The sequence below is a fragment of the Pteropus vampyrus genome, unplaced genomic scaffold (genome assembly GCF_000151845.1).
Source record: "Pteropus vampyrus isolate Shadow unplaced genomic scaffold, Pvam_2.0 Scaffold356, whole genome shotgun sequence".
In the NCBI taxonomy this organism is placed as follows: Eukaryota; Metazoa; Chordata; class Mammalia; order Chiroptera; family Pteropodidae; genus Pteropus; species Pteropus vampyrus.
Genome location: NW_011889137.1, coordinates 14,569 through 42,519, shown reverse-complemented (window position 1 = coordinate 42,519; position 27,951 = coordinate 14,569). Strand labels below are relative to the sequence as shown.

The window sequence follows — 27,951 nt, the reverse complement described above, 5'->3', positions numbered from 1 at the left end:
CCGCGGTACGTGGTGTAGGACCAGGGGCTCAGCAGCAGGGGGACGTGGAACTTATGGGTCTCGTTGCCGATGGTGAAAACGACCTGGGAGAGCAGAGCAGGCTGTGGGCAGAGCGCGGGGCCGCACGCGGCCACCAGCAGCCCGGCCCCAAGGCTCCGGGACGTGGGCCTGAGCTAGAGCCCGACGCTGGGGACCTGGAGAGCTGCGGGCAGGGCCGAACGCTCCCCAAAGAAGTGCACAGCTCTAGGGACCCCTGGGCCTGCCGGGGCTGCCCAGGGGTCCACCCTGAACAGGTGAGGGGAGACTGCGAGGTCGGGCCCAGTGACTGGGATAGGGCTTGGCGGCACCTCTGTCCCCAAGGGCTGAGTCACCCTCAGCCGCCCGCACAGCCTGGCCCCGAGCAGGGCAGGTCACTGTTCTCCTGGCGGCCGAGGCCCTCACCTCCACGTACGGGTAGAAGCTCTCCTGTCCCCTTTGCTTCCAGTAGCCCGTGGTGTCGAAGGACAGCTTGTAAGTGCCCGCCTTCATCTGGCCTGCCGGCAGGAGCCCGGGGCAGCGGCCGTCGTGGTCGGTGTAGCTAGGGGGTAGGAGAGGGCATGGGGGTCCCCAGCCTCAGACACCCCGTCTCAGGGCCTGTGGCTATGGAGTGGCCCAGGGGCATGTTGGACAACCCAGAAGCAGAGGGAGAAAACCTCCCAGAATCTACCCCAGGAGCAAAAGTCGCTTTACATCTGGCCTACATTTTTCCAGGTTTTCTCTATGCATAAGTATTCTTATTTGCAAACTTACAGTGCGAATAAATAGCATTCATATTGTTTTATAGCTGGGATTTTTCATTTACTGCATTGTGTATGGCTTTCTGGGTAACTGTCCAGACCCCCATCTGCCCAAGCCCAGTTCCCAGCTGCACTGAGTCCCCAAGGGATCTGAGGCCTGTGGCTTTGCTCCCACCAACTGTGATTTCAAGTGTCTGTTGTGCCAGGATTAGAAAGAGCATCACATCCCAGCGGTCCCTGGGGCGTGGGAGTGGGTCCATATGACCTCCCACCCCGGGACTCAACGTGTTCTTCCAAGACCGCAGCCGACCTTCACAGGGAACCTGGACCCCCAGTTTTTGTGAGGGGCTGAAAGCAGAGGGAACGCACTCCACACTCTCAGGCCCTGAACCTTTGGGGCCTGGCCCCCCACTTCTACCACCAGAGGAGCCTACCTCCTTCAGGCCAGAGGGCCTGGGGGACCTGCTCACAGGGCCAGCCCAAGCGCCATGACGCCAGCCTGGGCGGGGCCACCCCCAGCAGAGCCTGAGCGAGGGGCACAGCCCCAGCGTGGGTGGAATCTAGCTTTTCCCCTTGCCTCAGTGTCCAGCCTGTGAAAGGGGTAATCGTGGAGCCTGCCCACAGGGCCTGGCGAGGATAGAAAGAAGAGGAACACCGCGCTAGCTTGCTGCCTCGCACAGGGTTACCTGTTCAACATGGCGACAGTGAGGCCTTTCAGAAGCCGCCTCAGGCCTTAACCAACCCAGGCCTCAGGGGTGTGAGGCTGTCCCAGAAGGGACGACACTGGCTGATGCAGCTGGCTCCGGGAGTCAGCAGGGCACTGTGGGGCAGTGGTCCGCGCTGCCATCAGCCCTCAGTGCCCACACTCCTTGCTGGCTGGGATCCTTGCTCTGGTCACAGGTCAGAACGCAGGACCGGCCCTGTGCTTAGGTCCTGCCCCAGACCTTTCTCCTACCTCGTTCTCAGTTCGGTCCACTGCTGGCCACGGTCCTCGAGCCTGGACAGACGGAGGCCGAGGCCCTGGGCCGGGAGCCCCGAGGCCGTGTCCAGCACATGTGTGGTCAGTGGGCTGCTGACCGGCCCCATGCCTCTGTCCTGGGCCATGAGAGGGGCAGGGATGACTGTGTGAGGCTCAGCCTTGTGTCCACAGCAACTGCAATGAGGCAACAGCCTTAGAGTAAACAGCCCCAGGGGACAGCGTCCCACACTGCCCCTTGGCTGGAATTTCTCATCAGCCTTACAAGGCTGCAGTGTTAACAGTGAAATACAGTTGGTAAACCACACGGAACCGTCCCCCATCGCCCCCGCTGAGGCCCCCTCCCCTCCACCTCTGACAGGCAGGCCGCCCCCTCCGGCCCCCATCCAGCTGTCTAGCACTGGCCAGCTGGGTCTCCTTATTCTCCCAGAATCTACTTCTTTGTGCCCTGGCTCATGGGTCACCCCGACCTTAGTCTCAGGCAAACCAGGGGACAGGAACCACGGTCCAGGCCTGGCCCCCTACCTCCGGGAAGCCCAGGTGTTGCTGGAGCGTGCACAGCCTCACGGCGGCCCCCAAGCTCATTCCTGGTCAACCCCAAACAGTTCGAGGTGGCCAGAGGTCACCCCACGCCCGCAACCAGCCTTGGGGAACAGGTACCTTCCAGGGCCTGCCCCTGTCCCGTCCATGTCACCTCCCAGGACTGAGGGCGGGGCAGGCATGTTTCTGACCAAACGGGAGGGGGGAGGTTCATCTCGGTGCCCACCAGGAGGGCCCCAGGGGACTTCGCTCAGGATGGGGCCCGAGGGGCGAACTGGGCAAACAGACCTGCAGGCCGTGGAGGTTCCTCCCAGGCTGGAAGCGGACGAGTCCAGGGGACCTGCGGGGATGGGGTGGGCGGGGATGGGGGAAGCGAGGGCTGGGGGCGGGGTTGGGGGGGAGTCAAAGACACATTTTCTAAGTTTCAAACAAGTTAACCCTCGCGCCTGCTCAGCCCCCACTGAGGTTTGCCTGACTCTGCTATGGAGAACACGCTGCTCTTCTGGGTTCTTGGCTGACAGTGCTGCCCAGTGTTCCCCCTACCTGCTCAGCTATAGGTCCCTAAGCAAGCTGGCAGCATCCTCACTTGGGTGGCAGACCAGCCCAGCAGAAAGCAGGAGGGGCTGGCCATAGCTGCGGTGGCCACTGTGGTCACAATGCAGAGTGTGTGGTCGAGGCAGCTGGCCACGCCGTCCTGTTGCCTTAGCTGCTGACGTCCTTTTTGTCCAAGGACTATTGATCTGTTCCATCCAGGACAAGTGCAGTGTCAGGGGGAGGTGCCGGGAAACCAGCAGGTGTAGCTGGAGTGGCCCTGGGGGCCGCGAGGTGTCATGGGGATAGGACTGTCAGGAGACAGGAGACCCAGAGCCCAGCAGGGGTCAGGCAGCACTCACTCCTCTGAGCCTCTTAAAAAACGGGGACGTGGCTGCCAGCAGCTGCCAGCTGGGCTGGAGGAACAGGTGAACGCCAGCTCCCTGCACGAGGCTGTGAGACAGTGACAGTCGAATCCTCCTTATCAATGAGCCCTGGGAGGTGCACACGTGTTCACATCACAGGTCAGCCCTGTTCTTTGGAGGAGGAACTGTGCAGGATGACGGAGGTGGATTTGGGGCCATCTCGGAGGCTGGGGAGCACGTTAGGAATACCGTTTGTTGCTGAAGGGGAGGAGGAGGGAGCAGACCTCTCTACTCGTCTTGAATTGCTCAGCCTTCCAGGACAGGTCAGGGGTCAGCCCCGGTGGCCGTCTGTGAGCTCCCCTCCCACAGGACTGTGCGTCAGTCCCAGCTTCTCTGCCAACATCACCCCGTAACTTTGCCCCTCGCCCACAGCCCCTGCTGAAAGCCACCGAATATTTAAAGCGTTCTGTCCTAGTCATGCGGGACAGGGCAGATTTCCTCGAGCTGGTGGGGAGATGAAGCCCCACACCTAGAGAAGAGGGTTTGGTGGAGACCGTAGAAATGATTCAACACACACGCCAAAGTTAGAGTCAAAAGGAAAGTGTATTAGAAAAGGGGTCGCACTCCACAGACAGTGTGGTCTCCTCTCAGAGGCAGACAGTGAGAGGGACCGTGAGAGGGCTGTGGAAAGGCACGGGGACAGAGTAAAGGCACTGAGAGGGACCCCGAGTGTTCGGGGAATTTAGTTTATATCTCATTGTTTAGCTCCTGTGAGTTACAGTTGAAAAGACTTTGCTAACCCGTTTCCTTTGTGAGGAGGGGAAGAGTGTGCAAGGGAGAAGGTGAGAGTTTGCAGAGCGAAGGGCCAGCTGGCAGTTCCCTGCCTTTAATCCATAGGTTCCCCATGGTTTTAGCCTTAGGGAATGACTTTAGGTTCCTGGGTCCCCTTCAGGGGTGTGGGGAATGGCTTGTTAGCAATCCCAGCAGAAATCTTCCTGTGTTCTGCAGGTGTCCTCCTGGCCTGGCTGCAGGGCTGATCAGCACATTGCAGTCTCTGATTGTGGCTTGATTAACCTTTTTAATTCTCTTGCCTCCTCCCTACATTACTAGGCGAGTATCCAGGGAAGGGAAACAGAACTATAGACACACATCTTTTTAAAATGCATGGAGTCTGTGGCCATGCCACCCTGAACGTGCCCGATCTCTCCTGATCTCGGAAGCTAAGCAGGGTCAGGCCTGCTTGGTACTTGGATGGGAGACCACCTAGAAATACCAGGTGCTGTAGGCGTTAAAAATTCATGGGAAAAATGCAAAGACAGTAACGGATATTCATTGTTGAAACCCACATAGTCTATGCAGAGACTCTTCACGAGCCCGGCTCAGGGAGAGGGACAGGTGGGTCACAGTTCTGGGCTGTGGGGTTCGGGTGACCCCTGGGTGGCCTGTACTCCTTCCTGTCTCCTTTAAGGAGCCGGGGTCAGAGATTAGCCTTCGGAACCCGTCCTAGCAGGAGCAGGACTGAGATACGCTCTGGTCTCCCTCAGCAGCGAAAGGTGACTCGTGCAGGAGAGGGTGCGATGGGACCCTCACGGACCGTGTGTACTGCCCTGTGTACTCGAAGTCCATCCTGGTTCCAAGAGAAACGTGGCCGCTTGGAGCCGTCGGCCCGTCACCCAGTGTAGCTGTTCACCCTGCTCTCACCTCGGCTCTCCCTGGACTCTCACCCATCGGGCTCATGGGGATCCCGTGATCGTGGGCCATCATGGACTTTATCTGTGAGCGGGCGGCCAGGAATGACCAACCTTGTGCATGTCTCCCTGCTCATAGCATGTCCATTGTCCCATCGGCTTCTACTTAACAAACATAAGTTTAAAGATACAATAAGACTGTTGAAATAGAAATGGATGCATTGAACCACGGGGGTCCCAAGGTACGAAGGAGTGCCTTAGAGAAGCTGCTGTGTTGGGGGCTGGAGAACACTGTGTGCAGATGAGGCCGTGCAGGGGCTCAGACCCACTTCCGGCTGTCCCCAGAGCCGGTTCTCAGCAGGGGTGGGTGAGGTCAGCCTCACGGGGCATTCTCAGTACCTGAGTGGAAGGGGCCCAGGCTCAGCGGGGAGGGCAGTGGCCTGGAGGGAGGCGCACGCGTGCATTCTGCCTCCCTGACCTCACGCCTCCTTCTCGCAGAGAAAGCAGTGTGTGTGCACAGGCTCTGAATGCGGAGACTCCCATGCCCTCACCCTCCCTTCACGCCCCCTTGTCCAGCACTGCAGACCGGGAAGACGTGGGCCCTGGAAGCTGTTCAGGGAGACGTCTGGGTTCCCATCCGTCTGTGCCAGGTCCTGCCTGAGCCGACTCAACTCTGTCAGACCAAAGGGCTGGTTACCGTTCCCGTTTCATAGGTTAGAATGCAGGCACAGAGAAGCTGAGTATCTGGGCCTAGGTCACACAGCTGGTGAGGGCAGAGCTGAGAGTCAAACCCACTGTGGTCCAGTCTGGAGACACATGCTGTGCACCATGAGATGCTAACCCCCAAGGGACAGCAAGGAGAGAGTGAGGCAGACCAAGTGCCCCAGACTGAGCCACGCGCTTGTCCACGCACACATACACGTCCCTCCCAGGATTTAACAGACAGGAAACCAGGAGAGGAGCCAAGAGAAGAGAGGGAGGAGGGTGGGTGCCTACTGGGAGAAAGGCCGCACTTCCCAGGGGTCCAGGGAACTCCCTTCCCCGATGAGTCTATCTCAAATCCTAGATTCTTTCCCTGGGCAAGACCCTAACTAGACTGGCTCCAGGCCTACACCTTTGCAGGGGTTGAGTTCCCGTGCTGAGAGTAGGAGTTCTCTGTGGCCCTCCTGGACCCCCCTGATTTCACTGACAAGGGGGTAATGAGGTATGCGGGCTTCAAAGTTGTTTGGAGACAGAATTTATTAGAACAGGAGGCAAAAAAATGCCATGGAGGTTGGTGCTGACATCCCCGTAGCGCTAAGAACAATTTGTCCATCTCATCTCTTATCATGAAAGTGGAAGATTTGTTAACTAGTTACTCCTGTCTGCTTTTCACTCTAGCTTTTCACTCTTGGGGAGCGTAAGGGGTATCAAGGGTGTGGTGGCTACATTTGTCCTGTGGCTGTTGAGATACAATTTAATGCTAATGACTCACGCACACTCCCTGCAAACAAAGGGCTTCTCCCCTGAGTGTGTCCTCTGGTGCTTGATGAGATGTGACTTTTGTGTAAAGCCTCGCTCACACTCCCTGCAAAGGGCTTCTCCCCTGAGTGTGTCCTCTGGTGCGTGATGAGATGTGACTTTTGTGTAAAGCCTCGCTTACACTCCCTGCAAACAAAGGGCTTCTGCCCTGAGTGTGTCCTCTGGTGCCTGATGAGACTTGACTTCACACTGAAGCCTCACTCACACTCCCTGCAAAAAAAGGGCTTCTCCCCTGAGTGTGTCCTCTGGTGCGTGATGAGATTTGACTTTCGTGTAAAGCCTCGCTTACACTCCCTGCAGACAAAGGGCTTCTCCCCTGAGTATGTCCTCTGGTGCCTGATGAGACTTGACTTCACACTGAAGCCTCACTCACACTCCCTGCAAACAAAGGGCTTCTCCCCTGAGTGTGTCCTCTGGTGCATGGTGAGACTTGACTTTTCATTGAACCCTCGCTCACACTCCCTGCAAACAAAGGGCTTCTCCCCTGAGTGTGTCCTCTGGTGTCTGATGAAATGTGACCCATCATCAAAGCCATGCCCACACCCTCCATACTTGACTCTTACAATTCTTGATGCTCCTACTCCCACAGATGATTTGCCTGTGTTCTCTGGATTCACTTTCTGGCTTGTGCTGGGCTCTGCCTCCATCATTCTCTCACACTCCCTAGGGCTCCCCATTTGCCCTTTGGGTGGTTTGGAAAAGGCCCTAGAAATCTTCCTCTGCCCGTTCCTTTCAAGCATAGGTTTGGACCTTTCTTTGACCTCTTGACCTTCAGCTTTGTCATTTCAGCTGCATGGGTCAGTGTGCTGCTGCTGCTGCTGCTGCTGACTCTGTTCCTCTGGGTGGGGCTCCTTAGATTGGAGGTGTTTTCTCGCAGATATTCCTGGGAGGCTCTGAGAAGGGTGACTGCGTTTCATGTGCTGGCTGAGGAATTTCCGACTGGAGAAGGCCAGAGAGCAGGAAGGGCATGGATGGATCTCTGGCTTTGGTTCTGCTGGAAGAGAAAATTTTGATCAGGGCGGATGCCGACAAGGCTGCCTGGGCGTAAGACCTGCCCACTAATCACTCCTGTTGTGTGGACAGTCCAAGCTCTGTCTCCCACAAAGTGCTCCTCTGCAGTCTGTCTTTTCATTCCATTTTTATGCCCTACATCATCTTCAGAAACCCGGAAAGCCCAGTCCAGGGCCTTTTCTACGTATGGCCCAGACTATGGACTTTGAAGAAGCATCCGAGGCAGTTTGGCTCCTCGTGGAGATGGAGCTTCGGTGCCTTTACCCACATGCAAGTATCTTGTAAGTTATGATGTTAAAGAGAAAAACCACAGGCCCAAAAATGGTGCCACACATGCTAAAAGCCCTGAAACCAAACCTAGATTTTATACCTCAATCAATTATACTTTCAACCTCTCCCAGAAACTTAATCTCAAGCAACCGGTCTGGAAATTTCTCGTCAATAGGAACGAGGTGCTCTCCATCTGCCCCCAAAGGAAGAAGAGGCAATCTGCATGATAAAAACTCTCCCCCACCCGAAGAAAAGATGGCCCAGCTCAGGAATAACCCTTTCTTTTCCTTTGCTAGGAGCTCCTTTGCCCCACCTTTCTTCCTGTAGAAATCTTGCAATTTGTAAAACCCCTCAGAGCACCCTTGAAGTTGCAGGTGGACTGCTGCTGATTCATGAGCAAATCCAAGCAGATCTTCAGATTTACTCTGTTGAATTTGATTTCTTAAGAGCCAGATCACTGTGACAGTGTCTGCAGCCATTTTATTCTACTGAGAGATGAGAACACTCTGCATGACTTGGTGGAATTGTCCTTGGTGATGTCCCACGATGGGAAAGATCTGTTAAGTCAGGAGCTACTCAGCCTGGAGACCCACAAGCGTGGAAGGCAGATGGAGTAGTGGTTAAAGGGAGCGTGGGGGAGTAAACCCGAACTGAGCCTCCCATTCAAAAAGACACGTTTGACTGAGGGCCTCTACGTGCCTGGATCTCCATCAGGAAGTGGGATTCAGATTGGACAAGACAGAGCAGTCCAGGTCCCACTGACTGAGAAAGGATTTCAATCTAAAATGGAACAGGAGGACACAAAACGGAAAATCACACACACGCCCTCAAAGGATGGAGCTGAAATGGGAGACTGATTTCCTGTAAATGACGGGTTTACAAAAGACTAAGACTTATCTCCTGACCAGTGAACGTCCACCAAGAATCTCTCCCCACCCTCAAGCCAGTGAGCGTCCTGCCTGGACTCCGGCTGGACTCCCCTCTTTGCGCTCCTTGCCCATGAACTCGGCCTGCTCCAAGCCCTCGACAGCCTCGCCTGTAGCATGCGTTTCCATAATTGCCATTCCTCTGCGATCTCAAAGAGACTCAATTTCTGATAACTTGAGCTTGCCTCAGTTTACCTCGTTATCTAGGCTGAGAGAATGTAGGACTTTCGCTCCCGCTGACCCGCCTAGGTCATGAACCGCTTCTCTCTCAGTGTTCCACCGATCATAAAGTGAAAATATGTCCTTCCTCAAGCCTTACAGCAAGTAGTCGTACTTGATTTCTCATTCGATGTTAGCCCACTTCAAGCACAACAGGAAGTCGTGTCGCACAATACGTCCCCATCCTTACTTCCCGCAGCCCTGGTTCCCATCCATCTTCAGCCACTCTGCCGTCCTCTCACCTGGAGACGAAGCCATCTCTGAAGGCCTTCCCCACTGCAAGCCTGTTTTCCAAGCATTCACAAAGCACAATCTTAGACCAAAGAACATGCCACTCCAAGCTGAAAGTGGCACCATTGTCCCATCTCACTCAGAAGAGTCCCCAGTGTCTTAGCTGGATCATGGGCTCTACATTGTGGGCTGCTAGACATCCTTCCAACCTCCGTCCTTACCCTCCATGCTGAGACGTGAGTGGTCCTCAGCCAGTCCTCCAAGAGCCCACCTCTTTCCCGCTTTGCCAGGACGCTTTGCCCACAGGTGTCTGTCAATGTTCTCCTCTGAGAGTGCCCTCCTTGAGCGTCTGCCCCACCTCCTGCCCTCACACTGACCCCAGGTCACTGCTGATGTCACACATGCGCGTGCACCTGTGCTTCCCTCCTTCACTCTGAGCTGCTCAAGAGTGATGACTCTGATCATCGTGTCCAGTCTGCATTCCCAGCTCCAGGACCCTGTGCGGCACAGAGCAGGAACTCACACGACAACTAACTGAAATAGTGAATTCATGTTAACGTGCAAATTTCATTTAGAAATATGGAGTAAATTAAGAAGAAACAGCTGACCAGGTTAGAAGAAACAACCTTGGTGACAGAGTTGGTAAGTGCTTGAAAACTTTTTTTTTTGCTTCTAAGCCTTTCGGCACTACATGCTGTTAATATATTTTGTGTATGAAATATTTTTAAAAATCAGGACAAAAATAACAAACATAAAAATTGTTCCTGAAAGTCAAAGGCATATGAAATGAATGCTTAATTTCTGGAGCATCTGATTTGAAATTTTACTGACTTTAGAGCAGATTTTGCTCTAAGAGTTGGACCGTGAACATTTCCAAGGAGAATCCCTTCCTTCCTTTCCATCTGAAGAGCCGCGGTACCCACCTCTCCCCGCGGTGAACTCTCTCTTCCACTTGCTGCCCCACTTGATGCCCAGCCCCTGGCCATACTCGTCCCCGTACCAGACCAGCAGTTCACAGCCTGGCATGATGACGCGGCAGGTCCGGTAGAAAATCTGCCTGCGAAACTGAAAGGCCACCAGGTTTTGGTCTTCATCGTCGCGGGCACAGTTCACATACCTGGGTTGAGGCAGGTGGAAGGAAAGAAAACCACGGGTGACAAGTTTTCCCCCGTCACATCCATGTCCAGCTCCTCACCTGATGCCTGCGGCCGTCATGCTCTGCTGTCGCCCACTGCCCGCCACGCTCCTGGGGAACCTCCTGTCCACACCTGAGCCTCGTTCACATTGTCCTGTGGACGCCCGTCTCCGAGTCCTGCTCACAGTGCTTATACTGCCTAAAAAGCCTCCCCTTGCCCTGGGAGGCCTCTGTCTCAGCACGGTCACGCAACAACAACAGTCCCACACAGTCTCTAAGTCCTGAGAAAAGAGAAGGGGCTGCATCACGAGGCAAAGAAGCCCACGACCACCCTGTACTTCGATTCTCTGCAGGCTTCAGAACCCAGTTCTAGTTAGAATGAGGCCAGGGTGCTTTGCTGTCCTCACGGGTTAAAAGTTCCTTGTATTAGGCTATCCTGGTGCTGTGCACTTCTCACAAAATAGGAAAATTATGGTTAAATATTTCTAAAAATTGTTTCATGTTTGTCTGCAGTAAATCCTCATAAGGATATGGGTTGTATGATCTGTTTCAGTAATAAATTCCATTGTCTAAACCAGAACATAGTGCTATATAAATGTTTGTTAGATGAAGTCTGAATCCATGGTCCCCAGTGAATTGAGGGTCCTTGAGGTTTTTTCCAGTGCCCAAATTTTGTCTAGCATAAAGATTTATATTTTGAGGACATACTGTATTTTATCTCCTTTTTTCCCTAAATGTCTATTGACATGAAAGAGCACTGTATGTGGGGAGAACGGGAACAGAGGACTGCGGGGGATCACTGCGGGAGGCACGATGAGAGGGAAAGGGCGGGGGGCTTGTCAGGGAGGGGCGTCCTCTGGGGCCCAGACGCCTACTGGCCTCACCTCATCCAGTTGGCCCGGGACTCATCCTTCCCATCGACATACTCAGCAGTTTCTCCCTTTGGTGATCTGCGGTGCAGGAAAAGAAGTTAAAGCCTTTATTGGTGGGGAGGTGACAGTCAGAAGAATTATTTAACTCTACTGTCATCAGGTGTGTCAGCCTGTATGGATTCCACTGCCAGCTGTGCCCATGTGACATGAGTCTTATTCATCATCTACACATCTGAGTCAGTTTGTCCGCTCAGAGCAGGAGCCCAGAGGCAGGAGCCGTTCCTATGTGTTTGTCCCACTGAGTTCCCACTCCCCTCTGGTCTTTAAGCAGGAGCGCTGTGTCCATGTAGAGTCCATTCTGTGCACAGAGCCAACCACGTTATCCCCATCCAAGTCCCAGCCTGGACGAGGTGAGGGCCCACCAGTGCAGAGGGGAGGTGGGGAGCCCAAGGACAGGGTCAGGGGTCGCTGCTTCTCACCATTCAGGAGTACTTGCTGTTGGCTGCCTCTTCGTCCTCTGTGACCTGGCCCTCGTAGGGGCCAAAGAGCAGACCCAGTGGTAGATTGGACGCCTCATTCCAGACTCCAAGCCCAGCCTCAGGGATGCCCGATGGCCCGATTCTCAGCCCAGGGGGCAGAGTGAGGGCTGAGTGGTTGGGATGCCCAATGTCCACCTCACTGTCCTTTACAAATATGGGGGACCCATGGGCAGCACAGCTGTCGATGAAGAAGTTCTGACACTTCTCACAATCTAGAGGTGAGAGCAACAGGGATTAGGGAAGGTGTCATGCGTGTCCCTTCACATGAGAGCTTCAGACCGAGCCTGGGCACACACGTCACTGAGCCTCCATCCTGTACCCCAGGTCATGGGAAGGAGGAAATTATTGGGGAACAAATGACCAGATAAAAGTATTGTATCCAGGCGTAACAGCCTTCCTGTGAGAGTCACTCACACAGGTAGTCGTCATCCTGGGGCTCGCTGACCTCTTGGTACACACGGCCCATCCTTTCTCTGAGGCTGTCCATCTTCACTTCAACCCCCTTTCTTCTGAGTCCTAAGTTGGAGAAGGGTAGGTGAGTGAGGTTGGTGGGATCTCGAGCGCTAGTCTGTTTTGTCAGAAAACACAAAATCTCCTCCCATCAAACTATCACCTGCCCTTCTGTATACCCTGTTTTTTTCCTCCCTTAAGTATTGGTTCAGAGAGACTAAGACTCCACATGGACCACAGATGGATGATTCAATTTTAGTTTTAGTGCTTCCCATTATCAGGTTTAACTTCCTAACCTTTCTATTCACAAAATGGTTCATCCACATATTCATTCATTCAGAAAATATTGGTTGAGGGCACATTATGTGTTAGGCACTGAGCCAAGGCGTGGGCAAACAACACCAAGAAAGTATGGTCCCTATTATCACACATGGGTTTACTGAACAACTTGCACATACCGAGTCTTTTAAATTTGATTTTATGCTTTCAAGCAATATATGAGCTATGTATCCTTATCTTCACTTTACAGATTACCATTTGGGAGCTCAGAGAACTTATAAAATTTGCCCAAATCCCCAGCGCTAACTTCAGATCTCCACTTAGCTCAGTTTAAACCCAGGCCACAGCCCACCCCACATACCTAGGCTGTACTGATCAACCTTTCCAGAGGACTTAGAGGAACTAAATCCCCCAAATTATTTTCTCTTACCCAGCTTTCGTCTAGAGTGCTGTCTTGAGGCACTTGCTTTTCCAGGAGGGAACACTGGTTGCTGGTTCTGTTCTGAGCCACTTGCCTTCAGCGGATTTGCTATTACTGACAATTCCTTCAAACTGGATTCATTGCTCAGTGGCACCCTGGGCATTGCCTTCAATGTGAGAATCACATATTAATAGATAACATGCAGTTCTTTAATTCTTTAGGGCTTACGATGATGTGTTTTCACTTGCATGACTTTAATTAGTACTTCAACAACCCTTGTAAGTACCTGGGGATTATAAAGGTGATAGGAAAAAGAAAGGACCTATGTGTGTAGGGAATCCAAGACTAGAACCTGTGCCCCAAGGCTCTTTCCTTTCAACTTTCTCTGGAAAAGTAAGGGTGAGGGAGACTGGGACTAGAACAATGAAATAGTTGTCAGAAACATATCTAGACAATAAAGAAAATGATGCTAAAAGTTGTGATTTGCTTTATCTTGGAAAGAATATTTGTAATTTGATGAGCAGGTTCCCATCAATTAAGTTTGAATAAGGTTGTACCACCAGCTAGTTCTCTTCAGTTTCCCAGTCCATACCATACTAATTCTATACTATTGTCACAGTGAACACGACACGTCATAATGTTCGCCAAAGTGTCCTGTGAGCTATTTAACACAGTATGAATGTGAGATTACAGTCCCACTATCAATTTACCCCTCAGCCCTCTCCATATCTGAACTCTAAGTCACAAATATTATCTTCAGCATTCATTGACCCTCTTTCACATTTGTAAATGTGAAATCACTCATTCAGAAAACATTCAGGGGCCCTCAAGGGCCCTGAACTGGGCCTGGGACTTCTGAGAAGAATCAGGTATGGGCCAGCTTCTCAAAGAGTTCGCAGTACATGGGTAGGCAAACTAAACAAACAATCTTAAACTGCAGGAGAGTTGCCCAATTGGAGCTCGGAGAAAGAAGCTGTTACTTCCTCCTAGAGGAATAGGCATTTGAAAACAGTTCCAGAGACATGAATTTATAGTGTGTGACTGATGTGAAGTCCTTAGGCCTGTTATCATCTGTTATCATCAACCCTGCAGCATCTCAGGGGTAGGAGATGCTTCCTTTTCTTAGAGTGCATGTCTCTGAGGTTGGGGTCCATACCCTTTTTTATCTGGGACCACCCGCTGTCCAAACTGCCTGTGTGTCAGTGAGCTTCCCTTAGTCAGAGGGTCTTACATACCTCTCACTTGAGCAGAGAAGAAAAGATTTGAGGTTGAATGAAAAGATCAGTCAGATGAATGAAGTAAGCATGTGTGGATAAGAGAGCATAAACTTTATAAAACCGTGAAAGTTTTAGTGAGTTTATGAGTGGCTTAGAGAAGGAGCTTTGGATTCAATTGCAATACCACTGAAAATGTGACCTCAGACATGGACGCAAACATTTCTGTGCCTCTGAAACCTCAGTTTCCTCATCTATAAACAGTGATGGCTATAGTACCCACCTCACAGGGGCGTTGAAAGGTGTGAGTGAGTTTAGTCATGTCTGTAAAAGAAAGTCTGAAATACTGTGAAAACAAAACAAGTGGCAGCTCCTATTGTCGATGTATTAACTATTAAAATGATGATATCAGACACTGTTTAACAGATCAGGAAAGGATGGCAGCAGTTCCTAGGATACTCTGTATTTTCCCACTCTTACCTAAATTTGGATCCATGAGGAAGATTTTCTTGTCTATATATAGGATTGGGGAAACACTCACCTTCTGGTGTTTACTCTGTTCCACTCCAAAGGCCACCCAAGAAGGTTGGCCTAAAAGGTGATAAGAAATCAGTGTTTTGGTTGGTAAATGTTTCCAAAATCTGTAGATTCCTCTTAGGGACACAGAATTCTGAATCAGAGAGTGATGAGTACAAGGACAATCCGAGGGTGATTAGAAAATGGTTTCCGGAGTATCATTAAGGCCTATGCTTCTATTGCAAGCATCAACTAATTTTCTTAAAACGTTAAAAAAAAAAAAATAGACAAAGCCTCATCTATGCTTTATCCTATGTTAATAAGGTAGCTATTACATTTATTTTAAAAATAAGTTGGCCTTTCATGACAAAAATACTCAACAAACTAGGAATAGAAGGAAATACCTCAACATAATGAAGGTCACATATGAAAGGTCCCCTTCTAATATCACACTCATCAGTGAGAGACTGAAAGCGTGTCCTCTAAGATCAAGAACAAGGCAAGGATGCTGACTCTTGACACTACTATTCAACATTGCGGAGGAGAGACTGTTTCATGACATGGCTGCTGTGGGACCCTAAAGCTAGATCCAGTTGGGTGCAGGCCAGAGCAGAGATTGCTCCCCATAAGTCCCCAGAGACAGTCTGGCCAACCCCTTCCCTACGCTGGTTCCTAGAACAGTCCATTGCCCTTCCCCAGGCAGGCATTTCCCCTTTCTTGGTGTGGGTCACACCCCAGTACCTCTATCCATCTTGCCCTGTTCTATATAACTTCTTAGCACCTGTCACGCTGCATGGAGGGTATCCACGGTGTCTTACCATTGCCCAAGATGTGCGTCATATATACATTCCCTTAATAAACTCTTAATGTTGGCAAGAATGTGGAAAAATTAAAACCCTTACACACTACTGGTGGGAATGCAAATGGTTCAGACACTATGGAAAACAGCATAAATGTTCCTCAGAAAATTATAAATATTGCCATGTGATGTAGTAACCCAAATTTTGGGTATATATCTAAAGTAACTGAAAACAGGATCTTGAATAAGTATTTGCCCACCCATGGTCATTTCAGCATTATTCACAATATCCAAGACGGGAAAGCAACCTTAATGTCCAACGATAGATGAATGGATAAAATAAATGTGGTATTTACATACAACAGAATCTTGTTTAGTCTTAACAAAGAAGGACACCCTGTCCTATGCTACAACATGGATGAACCTTGAGGGCATTAAGTGAAATAAACCAATCACAAAAGACAAATACTGCATGATTCCACTTAGAGAAGGTATCTAAAGTAATCAAAGTCATGGAAACAAGATAAAATGGTGGTTGCCAGGGGCTGGGGGGAAAAGAAATAGGGAGTTTTTAAATGAGTGTAGAGTTTCTTTCAGTCATGAAAGACGAGACAGTTCTAGAGATCTGTTGTACCACAATGGGCGTATAGTTAACAATACTGTACTGTGTACACTTAAAAGCTGTAAGAGTAAATTTATGATGTGTTTTTTAAAAATGAAATGAAAAATATATTTAGTGGGCTGTGGGTTTTCACTGAGTCCAGATAAGATGTGTAGATGTATGGTAAACCCTCTTTTCACGTCAAAACCTTGTGGACACCCACATGTTGGGTTTACAGATCTCTTACACTACTTTGAAGAGCCTGAGGAATCAGAGACCCGTAGATGGGGAATCTCAGACCTAGTCCAAGTTGCTCTCTCCTATTGAGGCAGATGGACTTTCTTCTAAACTCTCGCAAGCAGCAGAAGAGAAAGTGAACTGCTCACTTCTATTTCATAATGACTGCACTCTGCTACATTTACCTGATTCCGTTTCTACTCTGTGACAAGTGGGAGACATCAGGGAGACTCAACAGCTGCCTGAAAACCTCTCCCAGAATCAAGACAAAAAATCAGGTTCATTTCGGGGTAGGAAGATCATGTGGTGTGATAAAATATACATAAATGAATTATAAATCTTTACATAATATCTTAGTCATTTCTTCTTCTAGGACATTTAATTCAATAACTGAACTACGATGAGATTAGTGTTAGAAAGCTTTTTGGTGGATTAACTAAGGTTACTTTAATTGCCCTTTAATTAACAATGTTTAGCAAAAATAATCTTTATAAAATGATAAAAGTTAAGTATATAGAAAAGTATGAAAAATTATAATGAAAAACCTATACATCTACTACCATTCGGTCTGATCGCAACATTCTGCCAGCATGGCTTCAGATCTTTTTCTTCCTATTTTAAAATTCAGAAACAAATAAACAAACGACTAACCAAGACACAGCCAAGCCACCTGTCAGAGCTTCCTCCTTCTCTTATGATGATAACTATTTCGAATTTGTTATTTCTTATTCACGTTCAGATTTTATACATTTAATGTTATTAATGTATCTATAAAATGCTTAATTATTTTACACATTTTAAAACTTTATATGACTAGTCCCCTAGTGTATTACACGCTGTTTTGCATCTTGCTTGTTTGCTGAAAAACAAACACTGTTTCCTTGTCACCTCCTTAGATGCGGCTCAGACCTCAACCTAGGTTGGTTTCAGGATTGCACCTCCAAATCCTCCTGGCCACTCACCTTGCTGCCTTTGAGTCCATTCTTCATCAGAATCCACAGAGTCATCCACCTGAGGTTTGATGGCCTGCCTACGGCGACACATGAAGGCTGGTCGAGGGGCTCTGAGAACTGGAGAGAAGCAAAATCTTTGTCCTGAAAGAGAAGAGCTTGAAAGAGGGACAAAGCACCCCCAAACCAGGGCAACTCACTCTGATGGGCCAGGAAAACCTAGAACAAGGCATCACGAGCTCTGCATTGTCAATGCCAGCCCTGCGCTGACACCAAAGATCAAAATTTTCCTCTAGATTGCTCTCCACACAGAATAGAACTGTAGGCAGATGGAGCCAAACGAATACAGGTGTTTCATGTTTCCCAGGCTCACCTGCACCCAGCACTTCTTGTTTCCTATAGCCTGCAGCGCATCATAGTTCCTTTTCACATTCCTGTAACGAATTTTCTCCCAGTCTCCCATCTCTGTCCATTCTTCCTTGGAGAAGTATATGGAAATGTCTTTGAAAGCATCTTTGGCCTAGAGAAAATAATGGAGTCTACCAATAATTTCCTAACACAAGTCAGAACTTCAAGCTGGGCCTTCTTCTCCACCTGTGTGCAGGGTGCAGACAGACCTCGGGGTGGTCTCTATGAAACAAGGATTAGGATTTTCTCTCCCTCCTCATCCTGTCCTGCTCCCTGAGCAAACACTGAGCATTCTCCTAGCTGTCCCCTGATACAGAGCAGGTGATGATGCTCGTGTCTTGTTCTCCCCTCACGTCCCACACAGGACCAATGGCCCATTCTGTGCACATTCACAGAGAGGGTCACCCGCCAGCACAGGCCAGGAGTTGTGGTCCTCTGGGAACCAGCTCTTTGTCACCAGGCCCCTCGCCCCATCAGACCCTGCTTGGAGGCTGGCGTTGCTTCCCCCACCTCTCACCTTGGGCTTACACCCTGTCCTCCTTGTGTCTCCCTCAGGGGCTTCCTCTGGGGACCTGTCAGGCATCATGGTTGGGGGACCACCAGGCAGACCGCTCCAACTCGAAGGCTGCAAGGGCCTCTGAGTCTCCCAGACCCGAGGCCGAGGTGCCTGTGGAACAAGGAGGTGCTGAGAGGGGTGACAGCACAGACCACCAGGGGGATATGGGGACCTCACAGGACCTGGGGACGTGGGGCAGAGCCTGTGGGTGGGAGGTCTGCAGCGCCAGCTCAGAGCAGCCGAACGCGAGCCGGGCTGTGTTTCTCGGCTCCCCTGGAGCTCGGCCACCTCAGGAAAGTCTGCCGCGGCGTTGGGGGAGCCCTGAGCGGCGAGGCCCCGGAAGCCCGAGGAGACGGAGAGGCCCGTGTCCCGGGAGTGGGGTCGGCTGACCACCGGCCGCCGCTGCAGAGATGGGAGGCGAACGTTCCTCACGGGGAGGGCTGGGGATTCCGCCGGGGGACGCTGCGAGGGTCCGGGCGCAACGCACGCAAAGCAGGCTCGGCCTCCACGGGGCGGGGGGCTCTCGGGCTGAGGCGATCTGGGGTCCCTCGGCTGGCGGTACTGCGGTCTCTCGGGACAAGATTTGGGGTTTTTCAGGAGGAAGGCATTGCGGATGTTCAGGCCGAGAGAGTTTGGGACCCCTGAGGCTGAAGAGTGGGAGCGCGCTGGGTTCCCCGACACTGAGGAAAGCTGGGTCTTTGACGCAGAAGGGACCGAGAGCCTCAGGACGAAGGCTTTTAGGGTTTCTGAGGCTGGGGGATTTGGTCTCCTGTGGGTGCTATATTTAGGGTTTCCCGAGGTGAGGGGTTTGGGGTGCCTCAGGCTCAGGGGAACTCGTGTCCCTCGAGGCTGATGGGATTTGACTTCTCTCAGCGTGAAGGGCTCTAGGGTCTCCTAGGCTGGGATTTGAAGGTCTCAGGCTAAGGGTTTATGAGGGTTTCGCATAGCAAAGGCCTCCCATTTTCCTGTCATTCTCCCGGCACCCCCGGGCGCTGCCCACCCTGACCAAGCGACGTCTCCGAGCGCCTGCGCGCTTCCCGCCCTCGGGATGTGAGGCGCCGCGGAGCGCGAGGTGCCCGCTCCAACAGCCGCGTCGACGCAAGCAGCCAATCACCGCTGCGATCCCAGGGTCCTACTCGCCAATTGGCGGTCAGAATACGCTAAAAGGGCGGAGCCTGACTGTCAGTCACAGGCAGAACCCAGTCCCAGGCTGGGGGCGGGGCTGGAGGGCGTGTCTTCACGCCTCCTGAGGAAGGTCCCGCCCCAGCCCGCGGGGATTGGCTGCTCTGGGTCCCGCGAGTGCCTGTCAAGAAGCCTTCGGCGAGGTCGCGCCGGCCGGCGCTTTTCGTTGCCTGATTCGAGCGCGCCGCGGTGAAGCGCCCGTCCGGTGCCCCGCCCAGGTCCCAGCCCCGGGACAGGAGCTCGCGGCAGATGTGCAAGGTGGACACCGCCGTCTGTCCTGACAGATTCTTTGTTCCACCCGACTTCAGTCAGGATCCCGAACTTTGTCCTAGGCCCGTTCGTGCCCTTCCTTGTGAAATCCGCTTTCAGCAAGAACTCTGTAAGCAGGTAGTGTGTGGTGAATGCCTCATTCCATCCCGGGAAGACTGTCATTCAGTAAATTCTGATGAGACAATGTGTAGACGAAGGTAATTCCGTATGGGTCAAAGATTCAAACACAACGAGTGAAATAAGTGTTTTAGAACCCCCCCAGGAGAATTTTAATCTCCCATAAAGAAGTGGCATTATGCGTCGTAGGTATGTTTAAGTAAGGCGGGTCTAGAAAGGCTTCGGAAATAAGACATACTTAAAATCAATCAGAAAACAAAAAGGCCTGGAAAAACCTACACGTATTTTGCATAAAAATAAGACATCAAATGCAAAGACGGGGTCCGCAGAGAAGGGTCAGTTGAAAACCTGCTGGCTTTCACAGGATAAAGTGGGAAGAGTGTTTCTGGGCCTTTTGCTAGTTTTGATCACAGAAATGTAACGTGATTTCCATGTCTTGGAAATAAGCCAACTAACTGTAGATTTTTTACAATTATTGTGATAATAAAGAAATCTCACTAAAGCGGAGTTGAGGGGCCAGCAGGGGGCGCTCTCACGTGGAACCGCCCGAGGTCAGTTACAGACCCCGCAGGGGAACCCTCCCTAGGAAAGAATCGTCAGTTATGGGCCCCCACAAAAAGAAGGACAGTGGGTCTCCGACAAGAAACCGACTCCCCAGCTACTCAGCCGGTGAGATACCGTCATCACCCTAAACTTACTCTTTTTCTCGAATGCACTTTCATTCAAAATGACCCTTCCAACTTCCTCCTTTTTCTCTACAAAATAACATTCCTCTACTTTATTTGCAGGACTTGCCTATGACTTTTGCTATTGTTTGCTTGTCCCAAATTGCAATTATTGGCTGTTCCTGAATAAACCCATTTTTGCTGGTAAGATAACTGATTTTTTAATTTTTGATTTTTTTCCTGAGAAAATTTTTATTTTATGTAGCAGTAGCCATGAATTTTTATCATTAGGTGTTACATAATGACTGCCTTGTGCTCTTATCAGTGGCGTGAGCATTTTATGTCCACGATTCACTTCTGTTTTTATATCATTTTCATGATTTATATAAGTACAGCTATCAGTGAAGGTTTAACATTGAGATGCAATCTTGCATTCATAATATCTGATGTTTTGCAGATAGCAATGTAGAAGAGATTTAATCACCTTTTCATTTGAGTCACTTTACGTAAAACATAAATCAATAATTTAGACGTTCTAAGTCTCTAAAGGAGATTTTCCACTGCACTCGTAGAAATGGTCCCAGACAGTAAGATTTTCAGGAACGACTTCCATGTCCACGTCCTGTTGTAATTTCTGTACCATTTTGTTTCCCAGCTGTTCGATGCATGCAGATGGGGTGTGGATTAGATGAATGTTTTGCTTCATTTCTTTGACATCCTGAACTTTCTGTAGTTCTTCATTTTTCTTCAACCAGTTCGTTATAAATTTAGCTTGGTGTCTGATTGATCTCCTCAACTCTCTTCATTGCATCAGTAGTTTTTTTCCCCACAGCTCTTGCTGGTATTTGACAGGTCCATTTCTACAGTTTTCAAATCCAAATGAATTATCCACTGTAAGCTCTTTACCAGCAGCTTATGAATGCTTTAGTCCACCTGAGCTTGCAAGAACTGCTCTTCTTTTTACGGTTTTTATGATACTTGGATTTGCAGAATCTGAACACCTTACAATCCTTAAGAATATCATGTGGTGGTCAGGGTGTATAGGCTCTAAACAGAAATAACACTTTCCATACACTTGTTGAGACACCTGGGGACCCACCACTCAAACACCAAGCTTGAAAGGAAGTGACGTTGCTCTGTCACAGCCCGTTTCATTCCCCCCACCTCTTTAATCCCCACCCCCATTTCCACCCCTGACCTACGGATGTTGCCATCTCCCTTTTTAAGAACTGGATCTCTGAAGGTGGGGCATCTTCTCCCATGTGCTCGCGGCATGCACCCGGGGCCTGGCACCCCTGGCGCACTCGGGGGGCCTGGTGCACCCGGGGCCTGGCGCACCCGGGGTATGGTCTGTGGATCCATCTGGGGTGCGAACCCAGGACCTTCTGCATGTAAAGCAGACGTGCTAACCACTACACTATGGAGCCACCTCCCTGTTTCATTTTTAAGGTGAACATTATTCAATGGCCCACATGGGGATCCAGAGGAGACCTTGGACATGTCCGGGGCTCTTGAGCAAGCAGGTGCAATGCCCACAGAGCCTGTTGAGCTGGCCGTTCCCTCGCCTACCCTGGTGTTTGAGGCTTGGTCTCTCTCTTGGATCAGAGCTTCTGCTCTCATTGTGTCCGAAGCTCTCCAGATTCTATTTGGGATCTATTTTAAGTCTTCACCCTTTTCTGATTAAAGCCCTCATTTTGCCTGCAAGTACTCACTTGGCACTTCCACCTGACTGGAAATCAGGCTGTTCTCTTGGAACTGTGCTAGACGTTGGCCCGATTCTTTTTGGAACTGGCCTGTTTCCACTGAAACTGAAATGCCTGACAAATGACTCCAGAACAGAAAAAACAATATTAAAAATCTGGTAACTGTTGGTTCAATAAAAATAGGGAACTGTAATTTCGGCCAAATGAAAAGTGGTCCCACTAGAGATTCTGATTCCCACTCCTTACACTGTGCATACGTTAAACCATCAGGCCAATGACAGAACGATAGCTCTTATGAACCAGTATTGGTGTGGGGATACTAATAAGGCCTCAAAAGGTGCCTACCTCACTGGTTCCACTTGTCCAAAGGACAGCCCAGGGAAGCCTGTGAACACTGTCTCTGGACATTTCAAATTGCCTAGTAAACCTTTCGAGGTTTGGTGAATAAAGAAAAGCAGTAGCGTGTAAATCGGAGGAGTGTAAACACTGTTTTGTTGTAACTCTATTGTCCGTGAAGAGGGAAAGTATCAGGTAAGATTAAGTTTTTTTAAGTCAATGCTGTATATTATAATCACTACCTAATCACTAAAACATTGATTTAAAAAATGTGTAGCTACCAAGCTTCGAGATGGAAAAAATGAAATAAGATAAAATGGAATAAAAGAACCTATTTCAAATAGCAAAATAAAAATAAAAATAAAGCAACAAAATTCTCCCAAAGCAAAATAAAATCTCGGAAACAAATTAAAAAATTCAAAATGCTCATGATAGAAATATATATATAAAAGAAATGGAAATCATGTGTCTTTTGGTAGAAAGATTCAGTACTATAAATATGTCAGTTCTGTATACATTAATGTAAATTTTAATTTCATTCCAATAAAAATAGTTTATTTATTTAAATTTTCAAGCAGGTTAACAAGAATACATGTAAAATAAACAAGCTTGAACAACAAGGAAATTTTGAAAACCATTAAGAGAACTGGATGGGCAAGCCTTTCAACATATATACATATATATATATGTGTATGTATTAGTGTATATATATGTGTGTGTATATATGTGTATATATATATGTATATGTGTATACACACACACACACACACACACACACACACACACACACACACACAACGAAATGCATAACCTCATTAAAACTAGTGGCCCACATTCATTTCCTTTCTCAATAATACCTTGACCACCCAAAGTGTCCAATTTGCACCCAAAGCATTCCAGCAGGAAAGTTCTTATAGTTCATAATATCATACTGTGTCATATAGTTACTGTTCTTATCTAGAGACACCTGGTCACAGCACTGTTGTTAAGTTTTATATTTCCTAGAAATGAGGAAGCTAAAAGAGAGACAATCTTAATAGAAAGAAATTTTAGAGAAGATTGTGTTTCAGTCACCAATTTCAAGACTGTTAGATGTATGTTCTTGGAAAAGTTGTTTATGGTAACACTTTGAACACAGTTTTACCAATATTACAGGGTGGTGAGATCATCTATTCCTTGAAATAACACTTGTCTGAACTTTGCAAGCAAGTAGTACTCTTAGAAATAGTAGTTATACGTGAGCCTTTAAACACTGTGTTCGATCCACTACACTGCAGCATTCATTCAACGAAATAACATTCCTATCAAATTATGTGAAAGTGGCACATGTAGAAATGTGTGTGTATGACTGTTTTATTTGCATTACATGCTGAATACATACATTCATTGAAATAACGCCATTCTCAACTTGGCAAGCAAGTAGTAAGGCAGGATACTTAGCCTAGGGAAGACCCACTCCAGGATATGGCTTTGAAATTTTTCCTCAATCCCTTACTTGGTCCTCTCCCTGTTTTGATTTCAAGGGTGAGACTCCAGCACAAGAAACAGCCCAAGGCCAGAAGACAAGACAGATGGCCTTGGGCCACCTCCTCCCCTTTTGGGAAACAAACCAAGACCAGGAGACAGATAGCCTTGGGACATCCCCCAACCCCCAAAAACCAAAAGTCCATAATTCAGACAACTGGGGGCAGACTGTCTCTCTGAGCTCCCTGACTTTTCTCTTAAGAAACTTTCACTTTAATAAACCATACTCTTTTCTGCTTGCTATTTGTCACGTTCTTGGATTCTTTCTCACAGCATAAGACAAGAATCTGGTCACCGGAGCTCCAGGTTGGGTTCTCTCTTTGGACTACTGCCCTGCTGGAGCTGTCCAGCAGCAGTAGCACTCCTAGAAAACACTACTGCACATGTATATTTAAATTGTGTTTTACATGTATCACATGGTAGTCACAGCACAGGAATGTATATAAAACTGCTTAAATACACATATTATGATGAGGGTGAGGGTTAGGGGGTAAGGAAGAGGGTTAACGAGTTAGGAGGTCTGAGGGTAAGGGTAAGGGATTAGGGGTTAGGGGTCAGGGTCAAGTTAGAGAGTTAGGGTGTTAAGGTTAGGATTTGGGTTGAGGTTGGAGTTATGGAGTAGTGGTCAGGGGGAGGGTTAAATTCAAGGTCAATGGATCAAGGTTAGAGTGTCAGGGTCATGGTTGAGGTCTGGGAGTCTGAAACCTAGGGTCTAGGGATCAAGGGGTTAGGGTCTAGGGTTGTTAGGTTTAGTGTTGTTAAAGATTACGGTTTTGAATAAGAAGTTAGGGGTTAGGGTTAGAGGTTAAGGGGTTTGGGTTAGGGCTTAGGGTTTGGGTTTAGGGTCAGCAGTAGAGTTAAGGTTAGGGTTAGGTTTAAGCATAAATAGTCCACCTCCCCTTCCTCCCTTTCCATCTCTCTGAAGCAATCAGGACATAGGACACACCCAGCATCACAGGTGAGTCAGGGTTTGAGTTCCACCATTGGTTTTATTTCCCTCGTCCTGATCTCTAATAGAAGAAGGATGCAATGTCTTTTCTAGTCACTGACTGTTTCAAGTTCTGCTCACCCTCAGTCTAGGGTTGTGGAGGGCCTCAGAGGTCAGCAGTTTCCTCCCACCATTCCTTCTGGGAAGGGGCTGCTGGCTCTTCTGTGCCGGGGCGGTCCCAGGTTCAGCAGGGCCCTGGCACATGAGGCACTCGATAGACAAGTGTGGATTTATACAGGACCAAGTGTGATGAACTGTCAGCCTCCAAGAGCAGCCTTCCTGAGTGCTGTGGGGGACCTCCTGGGACTTGCCAGCTCCTTCGTCCAATCTGAGAGAGCAGCAAGAGACAGGTCTCAGACAGGACAGCCCTTGGCCTCCAGCCATCCAGGGAATCATCTATGGTTCTCCAGCTCAGTAAAGTCTGGGTTGTGTCAACTCCAACCCCGGCCAGTTACTGAGCTGACCATACTGCTGGGCATTTGAGCAGCCACCTGGGAAGCCTAGGCAGCCCCTTGGGATGTTTCAATTTCCAGCATCCATGTGGGTGAGACAAGTACCTCTTTTCTCACAGCCTCAGCTTCTGAGAGAGGTGAGAACCCTGCAGACATCTAGTGTATGTGAGAGATGAGAACCCTGGCCTCTCTAGTGTATGTCATCATGAAAAGTTTATTTCTCGCCTTTATCTAGTTTGCATCTTGTGAATACCACTCGTATAAGTAATAAAAAGTTATTCTCTGCTGCCATCTGGTGGGCATTTCGGGACTAACACCACAGTGCATGTCAAAAACATATTTCCTCTCCTATCTTGCGTACATTCTGATATTAAACACAAAGGCATGTTATTATGAAAAGTTTTTGTCTGCTGTCATCTAGTGGGCATTTAAAAAATAACACCCAGGTGTATGTCATCATAACTATTTGCTTTTTTTTGCCATCTTGTGTGCAATTGGGAAATAACATCGCAGTGCATGTCATGAAAAGTTATTTCTGTTATCTCATGTGCTTTTAAAAAATAACACCTAAGTTCATGTCATTATGAAATTTTATTCTGCTGCCATTTCATGTGTATCTTGGGAATAACACAGGAGAGCCTGTCATGAAAAATTGTTCTCTGCTACCATCTCGTGGGTTTTTCGAAAATAACACCCAGGTGTATATCATCACCACAATTTATTTTCTGTTACCATATTGTGGGCATTTTGGGAATTACACTCTTGTGTGGGTTATCATGAATATCACTCTATGCTGCTATCCAGTGGGCATATGTGGAATAACACTATTGTACATGTCATTAAGTTATTTTTGCGCTATCTCGGGTGCATTTGAAAATAACATGTAAGGGCATGTCATAATGAAAATTTTTTGTTTGTCGTTATCTCATATAGTTAGAAAATGACATCTGAGGACATTTGGTCAAGCAATGTTCTTGAACATGGACCTCTTGTGTGTATCTTGGGATAAACAAAAAAGTACATGTCATGAGAGATTATTCTCTGCTGCCATCTGGTGGGCATTTGAAAATAACAGGGAAGTGTACGTTAATATAAAAAGTTATTTGCTGCTGCCATCTGCTCAGCATTTTGGGATTAATGCAGGAGTGCACATCTTGAAAAGTTATTTCTGCTACTTTCTTAAGTGCATTTAAAAAACGACTCCCTAGGGTATGTTGTTATAATGGTTTTTTCTGCTGCCATTTTGTATGAATCTTGGGAATAACACAGTAGTGCATGTCTTGAAAAATTGTTCTCTGCTGCCGTCTCGTGGATATTGTGAAAATAACACCAGTGCATTTCATAAAATTTTTTTTTCTGCTGCAATCCTGTGGACATTTGGAGAATAACAGAGTGTAGATCATCATAAAAAATAATTTTCTGCTGCCATCAAGTGTATATTTTATTAATAACACCTGAGCGTTTGGTCATGAATATTCATTCTCTACTGCCATACGGTGGCCATACAGAGTCTATGTCATCATAAAACTTGACACTATATTGCCATCTGGTGGGCTTTTGGGGAATAACACAGAGGTGCATCTCATGAACAGTTATTTCAGCGGCTATCATGTGCATTTCAAATTAACACCCGTGTGTATGTCATCATAAAAATTTATTTTCTGCTGCCACCTGGTGGACCTTTTGTGATAACACCGGAATGTAGGATGTCATGAAAATTAATTTTTTGCCCCCATCATGTGTGCATCTAGGCAATTTGACCAGTGTATGTAAAAAAACTTATTTTCTGATGCCATCCTGTGTGAAATTTGGGAATAAACAACAGTATTTCTCATAAAATGTGATTTCTGCTGCAATCTCATATGTATTCTAAAAATAAACTCAAGGCATGATATTATGAGAAGTTGTCTGCTGCCTTTCGTGTGTATCTTGGGGAAAGAACATGATTGCATGCCATTAAAAATTATTCTCTGCTGCCATTTCATGGACATTTTGAAAAACACGCAAATGTATGTCATGAAAATGTATTGTTCTAATTTGGGTATAACACCACAGCTCATATCATAGTTATTTCTGCTGCTATCTCATGCAGTAGAAAGTAACTCCTAAGTGCTGGTCATTAAAAAGAGTTTTTGTCCTTTCCCATTTCGTGTGTATCTAGGGATAAACACAGGAGTGCATGTCTTGAAAAATTATTCTCTGCCATCATCTCATGGGCATTTTGATAATAAAATGCAAGTATATGTCAATATAATTTTTCAGCTGCCATTTGGTGGGCATTTAGGAAGAACACCAGAGTGTAGGTCACCATGAATATTCATTCACTGCTGTCATCTGGTGGATATTTTGGGCATAACACCACAAGGCATGTCATAAAAAGTTAATTCTGCTGCTATCTTGTGTGTATTTGATTATAACACCTAAGTGCATGTTGTTATGAGAAGTTGTCCACTGCCACTCGTGTGCATCTTGAGAAAAACAAGGAGTGTGTGTTATGAAAAATTATTCTCTGCTGCCATCTTGTGGGAATTTTGAAAATAACACCTAGGTGTATGTCATCATAAAAATTTATTTTCTGCTGCCATCTGGTGGGTTTTTAGGAATAACACTTGAGTGGTTGTCATCATGAATATTCATTCTCTGCTTCCATCCAGTGGGAATTTTGAGAGTTATGCCACAGCGC

The 27,951-nt window shown here is 48.3% G+C and overlaps 2 protein-coding genes and 2 pseudogenes across 2 annotated transcripts in view; 1 reads left to right on the top strand and 3 right to left on the bottom strand.

The window, feature by feature from the left end:
- Positions 1-2,561, bottom strand: part of LOC105304849 (5-hydroxyisourate hydrolase-like) — a 4,181-nt gene extending 1,620 nt beyond the window's left edge. The window contains exons 1-4 of the mRNA XM_011379146.2: positions 2,413-2,561; positions 1,732-1,929; positions 442-577; positions 5-83 (exon numbers count right to left, since the gene is read on the bottom strand). Coding sequence (XP_011377448.1) covers positions 5-83; positions 442-577; positions 1,732-1,929; positions 2,413-2,474 — 475 coding nt within the window. The 5' untranslated portion in view covers positions 2,475-2,561. The remainder of the gene's footprint in view (positions 1-4; positions 84-441; positions 578-1,731; positions 1,930-2,412) is intronic.
- Positions 2,562-4,357: 1,796 nt separating this feature from the next.
- LOC111731237 lies at positions 4,358-4,476 on the top strand (annotated as a pseudogene).
- Positions 4,477-9,350: 4,874 nt separating this feature from the next.
- On the bottom strand, positions 9,351-18,061 carry PRDM7 (PR/SET domain 7). The gene is given in 10 exon segments (XM_011379124.2): positions 9,351-10,171; positions 11,074-11,118; positions 11,120-11,139; positions 11,541-11,812; positions 12,015-12,116; positions 12,760-12,916; positions 14,506-14,555; positions 17,080-17,204; positions 17,454-17,580; positions 17,986-18,061. Coding segments are annotated over 10 exon segments (1,242 nt in total). The 3' UTR covers positions 9,351-9,903.
- A 2,739-nt stretch (positions 18,062-20,800) lies between these two features.
- LOC105304848 overlaps positions 20,801-27,951 on the bottom strand; it is a 14,572-nt pseudogene continuing 7,421 nt past the window's right edge.